Source organism: Grus americana, chromosome 1, assembly GCF_028858705.1.
Source record: "Grus americana isolate bGruAme1 chromosome 1, bGruAme1.mat, whole genome shotgun sequence".
Taxonomy (NCBI): Eukaryota; Metazoa; Chordata; class Aves; order Gruiformes; family Gruidae; genus Grus; species Grus americana.
In genome coordinates, this window is record NC_072852.1 from 62,790,260 (window position 1) to 62,800,805 (window position 10,546).

General features: G+C 44.7%; 1 protein-coding gene across 3 annotated transcripts in view; it reads left to right on the top strand.

Annotated features, from left to right (window-relative positions):
• The window catches only part of PAH (phenylalanine hydroxylase), a 41,629-nt gene extending 34,214 nt beyond the window's left edge, over window positions 1-7,415 (top strand). For all 3 annotated transcript variants that reach the window (XM_054803333.1, XM_054803314.1, XM_054803323.1), the window contains exons 12-14: window positions 209-342; window positions 3,338-3,453; window positions 4,009-7,415. In XM_054803333.1, the coding sequence (XP_054659308.1) occupies window positions 209-342; window positions 3,338-3,453; window positions 4,009-4,052 (294 nt within the window). In that variant the 3' untranslated portion in view covers window positions 4,053-7,415. The remainder of the gene's footprint in view (window positions 1-208; window positions 343-3,337; window positions 3,454-4,008) is intronic.
• The last annotated feature ends 3,131 nt before the right edge of the window (window positions 7,416-10,546 follow it).

Here is a 10,546-nt window from a genome sequence, read left to right on the forward strand (position 1 = left end):
TTGAAGAGCTCTAATAAATGTGTCAGTGTATACATACACGGGGGACCCATACCTGCTTCTTTCCTAGGAAAGTGACATCGTCATTGTATTCCACAGGAGCAATTCTTTCCTGTCCGAAAGTGGGTGACATTCAGTAGCTCTATCTTTCTTTCACAGCAAATTCAAGCACTTTTAAACTGGAATACATTTCTTATCATTTTGCTTGTAGTATTGTTTATCAAGTAAGCCTGAGATTCAGCCTCTTGTCCTGGAGAAGACTGCTGTGCAGAAGTACCCTGTTACTGAATTCCAGCCTGTCTACTATGTTGCTGAAAGTTTTAAAGATGCAAAAGAAAAGCTAAGGTAACCCAGTCATTCCATATAAGATCCAATTTCTTGTCCATTGCCAATACAAGGGATCCCACAGCCATAACAAGTCTTGGGTTCACAGTAATGTTTTGAGAGGCATTAGAAAAAGTGCAATGCTTAACGAGACAAAGCAATTGTTACACTCAAAAATCTTGTTATGGGCAATAAGGGGAACATACCTTGTACACAAAGCCAAGGATTTGTGGCTAGTGTAATCAAGAGTTTCATCTGTATAACCAAAATGCAACAAGAATTATTATTGGTCTGATTGCAATGATGCTAACACTTAAGGTCAAAACTAGCTAATTAATGCAAAACAAGTCTCTCTAGCAATACTATAGTTATAAGTTCTTGCACACAAAATCTCCTAGTAACTACTCCTTTTCCTCTGAAGTTATGCTCACCCTTACTCTTTCTTTCGTGTCTTAAGTCAACAGTTTCTGTCTGGTGGTGGAGGTGGAGTTGTCAAGTAATCAGCATCTTGAGGTCTTCAGATCAGGGTTGTGACGTTAATGAATGCAGCTTCTTCATCTCTTTTGTGAGGAGGTGGATGGTGCTGATGCTTCCTTTCTTCTCCTCAGCCCAAGGTTTCCTCAGGGCCATTTTTATGTTTTCTAACATGCTTTACATCTTATTCTTTCTACATTGGTCTGCAAATCTATGTTACTACTGATTTTACAATTTATGTTAAATATTTTTTTCTTTGTCCATTTTGTTTCCTCTAAAACTGCTTTTTTTCTTCAGCTCCTAAGTTTGCTTTACTATGAATAACTGACCAGTGGGGAGCTGTTGATAGCCTGGGGACAACCAGCATCATCCTGTGTGTGCACCTCTAAGGCCACTGTTATCAGCCCATGCTGGTACTCCTTGACGCTGCATCATTACTTCAGGGCCAGACTTAGTTCATTCTGTACAGCATAACTACTTGCTATTCTTGCCTATATAAAAATTATTAACGATAGGCATTATACCACACAGTTATTCAGAATTAAGCAAAACTAAACCAAATTAGGTAATAGCTGCGTGGTCATTAGACAATTGCTATTACAGCTAAACAAAACCGCAAGCAAGCCTAATAAACCCACTCCTGAGGCCTGTGTGGTTAACTTAACACAGAGCCTCCAGCTTGTTACCAGCAGTGTGTTTACAACGTTACAGGGCTACACAGTAAATCTTTCAGTCATCTATGACTGAAACACAGATTGAGTTCCAGTTCAACAAGGCTTTGAAATAATGGTCCAGGTTCAGTTCTTCTTCTTGAGAGAGGAATGGCTCAAACTGTGTTTGGGGGTCAGCTTGGGTTCCACCTCACAGCAATATTTCTATTTCTGTTTTAAGAAAAACACCACCGTATTTCTGGATGTTAGCCAAACCACTGGGGGTTAGCCTTGGTTCACACTTAACAAATTTTTCACTTGGAAATGCCACACAGGGACTTGTCCCAGACCTGCAGTCTCTTTTCTCTCTCTCTCCCATTCACAGATAAACACATACCAAGACCCAAGATATTCTGCTGCCCCAGGCTCCCCAGCTCCAAAGTCTTCTTTCCTACCTCCCCTGCTGCTTCCTCAGTCATCAAAAGCCTGCAGCCTCTCCTTCTGCCCTTTTCTCTGGGGCAATACCTGGGAAAGATGGCCTTCTCTTCTGGTTTATGCTATTAATATCCTGCCCACAGTTTCTGTCTTCTCTGTATACTTCTCTAACTGAGTGGCAGGTTCCTTGAGAAAATGGAAGATGCTGCCTTACTCAATAAAAATTATCTTGGAGCTTCTTTTAATTGTTTCAATGACCAAATTTGAAAACTGATTAAATTGAAATAGATGTCCGGGGGTTGGTCCAGTGCCTGCGTTCATGGCTTGCACCTGGACATGTGCATTTGTGTGTAATGGAAAACCTCCCTTAAAAATTATTCTGAGGCTGACCTAAAATATTTCAGCTTAAGGCATTAATCTAATTAGGATCTCTCCTTCAGTTGAGATTTCGGAAGACTGTCTTCCAATGTGGATTTCTCCCCTAAAAAAACCTGGACTGATGCCACTTAAACACTTTCATCCTAGCCAATATAATTTTTTTCCACTGTCACACCTTGTGGCCTGCTAATGCTGAACTCTATTTGAGGCAATGGCCTTAGCCGATAATAATGAGGACTAAACTGAAGGATCAGCGTGGAGGTGGTGCCCAGCATCTTCCACTGTTCTGGGCATATGGGATTTACCATGCTGAGTCACAGTCTGTATAGTGGGGCTCAATAATCAACTCCTGCGTGCTTTCCTTCCTCTTTCGGCAATAACTTCAGTAATCTGAAGCAGATATATAAGCCAGTATCCTGCTGGGGTCTACAAGGAGTCTGGAACAATAGCTCTGAGCATCTCATCCCATTCAGAGTCCTCCTTTCCACAGTTCTGTGGTTATGCAAATTAATGTTTTCCCCAGATACCAAAATCTTAATGTTTCTGCCATGCAATTAACTATTTTGCAGAAGGGAAGGCTGCAAATAAGGGGTGGCAAGACTGCTGCTTCACTCCATTGACTATCTCCTATCTTTGCAATTACCTGGAAGCTACTATCAACCATGCCAGAAGTTAGCTTGCTGCTTGGTATGCCAGGATGGCATAGGTGCTTGACCTTACTTTCCCAGAAATCGCAGACTTGGATCAGGATTCCTATATTTTGCATTACTGAAAGGAAAATGAGGTTTTCAAGTTTGGCAAATCCCAATAGCTAAATAGTTGGCCTATACCAGGAGCAGTGTTGCCATGCCAATAGCATAATTAGTCCTGTTTGGAAAAAAACAAAGGTAGTAAGGACAAATGCAGATTCAAGCATGTTACAGAATGCTGTAGGTCTCAGATCACTCAGCAGGAATTTCAGTTATTTCCTCTCACAGATTTTCTTATTCCCCTCATCAAATGCACACATCAAGAAAAGAGTGAGTTACTGAAAAAAGGAGCTTTTCAAGTTTGTATGCGTTTTTGTATTTTTGCCTCAGGAAATTTGCTCAAACAATCCCTCGTCCTTTCTCTGTTCGGTACAATCCCTACACCCAGAGGATTGAAGTCTTGGACAATGCAAAGCAGCTGAAGAACTTAGCCGACACTATCAATTGTAAGGAACTACAGATTTGTTACCTTGAATTCCTTAAAATTTGGATCGGAAATAGCAACCATGAAGCAGATTTTGTCTGGTTGCATTTGATGCTCTGAGCCTGACCAAGTTCAAGCAGCACACATCTTTCTGGTGCAAAAATTGCTTCTTAATTCTAGCCAAGCTTCAAAATAGTATTTCCACTTGACTGTAGTTTGTTAAATCTGAAATATCCAGTTGTAGTGGAGGTGCTAGGAAAGTCCAGAGGGCCTTGAGATGGATTCTGATGTGTGGCTTTAATTACATTTCCTTTTGCCATCCTAGCCTTCTTCCTGATACATTTCCCCCCTAACGTTGGCTAGCCTGCTAAAAGCCAGCACCCCCAATCCTGTGAGCCATCCTTGTATGGCTGGTGAAGGCAAAGGGCTGGCTCTGCAACCCTAATAAATGTGTCCAATCCAGCACTTCTTTGTTCACCTTATTCTTTCAGGGAATGGATAGAGAGGGTAAACATATACAGGAGTGTTAGAAATGGGCTAGTTGTAGGATTAACTGCTCTGATTCTTTCCTTTGCAGGTGAGATGGGGATCCTTTGCAATGCCCTCCAGAAGATAAAATGAAGATTCGCTGTAACTTGCTAATCACTGGCTACTGACTAGAAGATGCCATGTGCAAATAACAGTCTTCATCTAGTCTCAGTCTATTATCTTCCTGTGTATTGCATGAATGCTTATGTTATATATCTTAATTACTATAGATTAGCAGACAAAGAGACACCTACAGGTGACCATTGACTATTTTTGCCTTCAGACACGAATCCGTTTTTTCTCACTACTGCAAAAAATCACCTTAGTTCTGGGAATCTGAGGAAAGCCTTCATATCTCTTGTGCCACAGGTTAGCAGAAGGAGCAGATCCCCGTGCAGAGCTATAGCCTGCTGCGGCTGTGAGGTTGCATTACCACCCTGGGCCCAGAGTCAGGATGCCGATGGCTAACAGACTAATCCACCTTGCTTTCTTTCACAGTCATTCTCCCCTCAGTCCCTCACATCTGTGCAAGGTTCCCATAGACTCCCAAACTCTACACCTTTCAGGGGGTATACATATACTGCTTGGCCCTCTGTTCCTCTACTTGTCTACGCAAGCAACTCTAACCTGATTTTTTTTTTTTTTTCTAAAAATGTGATGTTGCCATTGATCCAAAACACAGATGCTAGTGGAAAATACAGCAACTATGCTGCAGCCTCATTAACAAAGATTTATCACTGATTAAAAATACACTGTATTTGCACAAGCACTGATCCCCAAAAGGTTTGTGCAAGTCAAGAACGCTGAATGCTGTGATGTATCATTGGTTTGCAGAGCAGAGTCCCTAAGCAAGGCACTGAGACTGCCTATCCAGAGCATGGAGTCTGTGCCTCACTACAGTACCCACAAAAAAGCCCCTTCAGAGGAGAGTTATCTAAAGCCAAGTGTGTGTAGCTTTTTGCAGTTGGATGTGAGGTCAGTTTGTCAATACTTTGTGCGAGGAAGGAACCATGCAGATGTTTTAACAGGGCATGAAGGCCTTATTAGTCCAGTCTCAGAGCTGTGCTGGCTGTAATGTTGTGTAACGCTGTGGATTCAGAGCTGATTCAGGACCAGCCAGCTTACTCGAAGGGGATACTCCTCTTAATAGACATAATCAGCTACTCACTGTGGAAGGCTGACGTGAGAAAGCTACCTTGTATGTTTGTGTCCTTCTCTGAGAGTGCTTTATTCATCACTGCTACAAGGTGTCTCCTAACTTTCTGGACTCACAATCCAGGAGATGGATACTGACACCTTGGAGATGGAGAAGTGCTTCTTACAATGCAGCTGAAGACATCAGAGCCTTCCAACTCTAACTCACTGTATCTGTGGCTAGAGTCCCCATCAAAGCTATGGAAGACCCGGGTTAGCTGTGTCCCAGTCTGAGTGCCTTCAAACTCACACATGATATCTTTCAAGGCAGCTCCTAAGTCATGATACTTTTGGGTGTCTCCTTCCTTCCCCCACTGGAGCTTTAATCTCACTTTTTTTTTGGTTCAAGCAGTTCTATTCTTCCTGAAGTATAGCTTGACTGAGGCAGCAAATGGAAGCAAGGGTGAATCCAGCTTAACTCAATGGCTGAGTCACAGAGAGAGAAGAGCTTGTCTGTTCAGAAAGCTGTTTCTGTATTTTACCCAATAACTTTAACTCAAAGCAGCTAAATGCCCTCCTGGACTGGTCCACATTGTATAATGCCTCCCTGTAGCTCCCTAGTTGAAGGAGAAAGGAGATCAGCACTTGTACATTGCAATAGAATGGAGCAAAGCAAAGCAGAACAGTACTTCCAACTTGAAACAATTCTGCATCATGATACTAACATGATACAGGAGTCACATTTCTGTTAGAAGATCCAAAGATGGAGAGGGATTTGAAAGTCCACAAGGCTCATACCTACTATTGTAGTACTCTTGTATTTATAGTTTGAAAATCAATGGAGATTTAATGTAAGCATGATCCTTTAGGAAGATAGAAAGTACAGCTGTTTCCATTATATTTATGGTGGGTAATAACATTAATCTAAGCATACCAGCTGGAACCCTTTTCAATAGACATATACTTATGCAAAATGGTATCATTTTGGTGCTTTGAAGTAAGCTTTTTATCTCTGTGTCTTTTTTCTTCCTTTTTTCTCATGACAATGTCTGTGTAGATCTTTCAGTCCTGCTTGGCATGTATGTTCAGTGTGAAAGTAGCCCATATTTTTTTCTCCTAACATAATAGGACCCATAAGGTAACTGTGTACCACAAAGAGACAATTTCATCTCAAGGGTGAAGTCTTTCAAACGAATCCTCAGACAGCTTTCCAAGCTCCTCCGCTTCTGGCTGTTGGTATGAGTGACAGCAGCAGTAAATCTATAGTGATATCGAAAACCAAGGATTCATGGTTGTCTTTTATGTGCAAGTGGAATGGTTAAAGAGTACTGATGCCACATGTCTGATTCTGTGTCCCTTAATGCAGATTTAAATGAGCAGTAACTCCAGCCAAAGCAGCATAACATAGCTGTTCAGCAACACTGAGAGATGGGGAAAAAGTTAAATGCTCAGTATTTTAAAAACAGAGGAAATATACTGAAATTAGATTTTGTTGCAGAACAAATTAGCTTGTGCGTATATGCTTTAAGTAGTACCAATAAGTTGAATTTTAAATAGTATTTCTTAAAGGGTGACTTCTTATTTCCATGCTAAAGAAAATTAAAGTTGTGTAGCAAATTGGTCAGTTATCTGGCCAATGTACCTTCTCTTTGTAAGGCAACCATACAGGTTGATCAGAATTAAATACCTAGGTAGAAAGGAATGCCCATTTGAAGTGGGTTCCAACTCAAAAAAGCTGTCTTGCACTTGCTGAGCATCACTCATCCAGACAAGATCATGAAACTGATGTAAAAACAAATAAACTTGATGTGTGTAGTTACCTAGAAATGTACAGCAAAGCCTTGATTGCTCTACCTTTGCATACTCAGTATATCTTTGTATGTTACTCTGACTAACCTATCTCAAGCTACTCTTTTAAGTAATCTTCCTCTCTTCTATCCCACTATGATCACGTTTTTTGATGTCCCCATCTCCAGCTCTATTTGATGTGACCAAAAAAGCCCTCTCATGAGGCCCTCTTCCTTTGCAGTGACCTTGGCCAAGGTCAGTGATGGTGATGGAGGGGAAAGTTGTCAGCACAGGTTACACAGAGAGATGGTCTCCTCTGGGTGTCTTAAGATGCCTAGATATGACAGCAGCCTTGGAGTAGGGATGCAGAAATTGTTGAAAGAGGAATTAAGCACAAGAGGACCCCACAGGAGTGCATTCTTTTAAAGCCTGTCTCTTTGCTTCAAAACATTCTGGCAGTTGGCAGAGAAGACTTTTTTCATGTTCAAATGTAACCATTTAAACTAACATAAATAAACAGAAATATTAATGCCATATCCATCTCAAATGAATAGCACTGTGCTCATACAGGGTGGAGATATTTGCAATGGGAACAGATCAAAAACAGGCAGGTTGGTTGTGGCCATCGGCCATGGCCTTTTAAAGCACCCACCCCCGGGGCTGCACAAGATGGGGTGAGCCTACTCTTGGGGTGGGAGATCCCCACCTTCTGCAGGGAGAAGCTACCTGTCCCCATTGGAAAGGATGACACACTGTGTTCCAGCCCTTGTATAGCCCTTTAAACTGAAGCACCCAACCTGAGACCTCTCCTGTGCTCCTAGAGGTCCCCAAAAGTGCTGAAAGCAGGACTCTGACTTACACCATGACACCACGGGTGAGGCCTTCTTGGGTCAGCCCCAAGCACGGATTCAAGGTGGTATTAGTGTGTCCAGTGGCTGGCCAAGAACATTTCACCACCTGGAGAGCCAGGCCTCTCTGTGATGGTTTTGCAGTGGGCTGGAAAGCTGTGCTGTAAGCTCTGACTATGCCACTTCAACTATCACTTGTCTGATGAGTCCAGTCTGGCTCTATAGAGAAATCTCAATTCATACGCAGAACCATGATTAGTGCTATACAAAAATATAGAGATGGGACTCTGACACTAGAGCATAAAGACAGCCATAGGAGCCTGATGTCCCTGCTCTGCTAGTATTTGTGACCAGTGCCTTAAACATGCATCTTGAGCCCTAGGGCTTTCACCTACATGTCCACATATATATCTGGAGTAGTGCCATTTGTGTATGTGCCTGCCTGTGGCCTGGATTTGGGGATGCATGCACCCATCCTTCATGGGAAAGGCCCAGTTTGAACTCAGTCAGAACCAGTTCAGCTTGTTCTCTTGTGCCCAGCCTTGCCACCACTGCTGGGGGAATGTGGGAGTGGGAAGAGTCTTTCTCCCCCCTAAAGCCCACTACTTCTCCCTCCACCCCATCCAGCTTGCAACTGCAATTCAGCCGCCTCTGAAGTGTCCCTTTCTCCCCCGGGATCCCCCTGGGACATGAGCCGGGCCAGGGCCAGGAGGCCCGGGGCAGCCGGCAGAGCGGAGGATGCCGCAGCCCGGAGCCGGGCCCGGTTCAGCACCGCGGACAGCGGCTTGCCCTGCCCTGCCCGCGGGCGGCGCCGGGCCCCGCAGCACCCTGGCCCGGGCCCGGGCTGGGCAGGGCCGGGGGGACACCTCTTCCCGGGCTGGCACTTGCCGCGCTCTGCCCGAGGTCTGGATGGGCCGATGTACCTCAGGAGGCTGAGACCTGCCTCCTGGGAACAGCGTTCCAAAACTGACCTTGAGTTTTCTGTCTCAGCCAGGCAATAGATGGGGAACCGAGACCTTCCCAGTGTTCTGTCTTGGGCCAAGGGGAAACACCATGCTGTCACGGTCTCTGGAGAGCAAAATTTGGTTGCACTGTCTTTATCTTCCTTGACCAGGGAGGAGGCAAGAGCAATACAGTACTGGGGAGTGTATCAGCCAAGATCTGCTAAGGAGCCATCAGAAATGGCTCCATCTGCAAAGGGAGGACAAAGAGGTGGTCTTCTCTGTGGGCCTGCAAGATGACTTTCACAGGGCTTCCCACACACTGTAACTTGGGATATGAAGATACAGGTACTCATAGCCGTAAACATGTTTGCAGATATCAAGGGATGCCATGCCCTGGCAGGAGCAGAGCTGATTCTCCCCCTGAGCTTGCCCTGCCAGCTGTGAGAAATATGTGACCCTGGGATTTTTGAGAGTCTACTTCATTGGAGATAAAATCATGACAGAAACAAGTTCCAAACTTCGCCTAGAGGCAGCACTCAGCTCTTGCAGGGCTAGGGTAGAACAGGACAGATCCTGTGGGCAGGAAAAGCTCAGAAGCAGGCAATGAACTTTGGCTGTGGCTCAGGTCTCTCTGGCACTCCCACAATTATATCTGTGCAGAGGGGACACCACTTGGACTGGGCTAGCGTTTGGGGGAAGAGCCCCTATGATTCCCTGGGGGCATGATCAATGCAGAGAGGTCCCCAGTGAGGTAAGAGAAGGTGGGGAGGAAGGGCAATCTTAGACATTGTGCAAGGAAGTCCAGGCTGGGAGATGTAAGTGGGTCTTAGGCTAATTGCCTCTTCACAAAGGAGCCCATCTCCAGAGCTGAATGGCTTGCAGACACCTTCAAACAGGGCAGGAGGGCTGCACTTTGAAGTTACCCAGAGGAGGAGGGTTATCTTGAGCTCTTGCGTATATCCTACGCAGGCAGTTTCCCTTGATGTGTCTGGCATGACCAACATAAATGTCCCTACACCTAACACAGTAGCAACCAGCTTGTTTCACTGCTGTCTGGCAGGTCTGATCTCAACACCTACATATACGCACTGCATCTCCAGTCCCACCACATCCCCTGGACGTTGCTCTGGGAGAAGCACGCACATCCTCAGGCAGTTTCCACTCAACATCTGGCAATTGCAATCCACTCCCCTGTCTCCCTATGAAGACTGAATTGATGGGGATCTCAGGCCAAAAGGAAGAGGCCAGCAAGGAGAAGGAGATGCGTGGCATAGAGTCATTGAATAGGCAAGGCAGCCTGGACTCCAACAGGGAGGATGGCAGAGCCACTCTCTTCCTGACTCTCACTCTTTGCAACGTGAGGAAGATTGAGCTCTCTAAGGCAACCAAAGTCTTTGAGGTACAGACCTCACAGTTCCCTTCCTCCACTGAGCCCTCTCTTCTGTTCCTATTGCCTACACCTGTCCCACTTTCATCTCACCCTCTCTCACCCTTCTTCTGCTCCTTGCCTGACTTATGCCTCTACCTGCCTTCCCCCTTTCTCATTGTCCCTGTTTCTCTACACTGCTCAGAGAGGTTGGCTGGCCTCTCCAGGTGAAGAAGGAGAATGCTCTGGAGGGAGGCAGAAGCTGGACAGTCATTTAGAAGAATCATCATTTTATGTAAGAGCTGTTTAGAGCAGATACCAATCTATTATTTCTTCCTAGCAGTTGTGGTGTCCAGCCATGACTAAACAACGAGCCAGCTTTTCAAGCACTCAGATTGTGGGGATGTTAGAAGCCAATGAATTTTCTCTGCATATTTGGCAAGAGATACAGAAAATACAAGAGATGTAAACCACACAGGCATTATATATTCTGGGCACTTGAAGTAT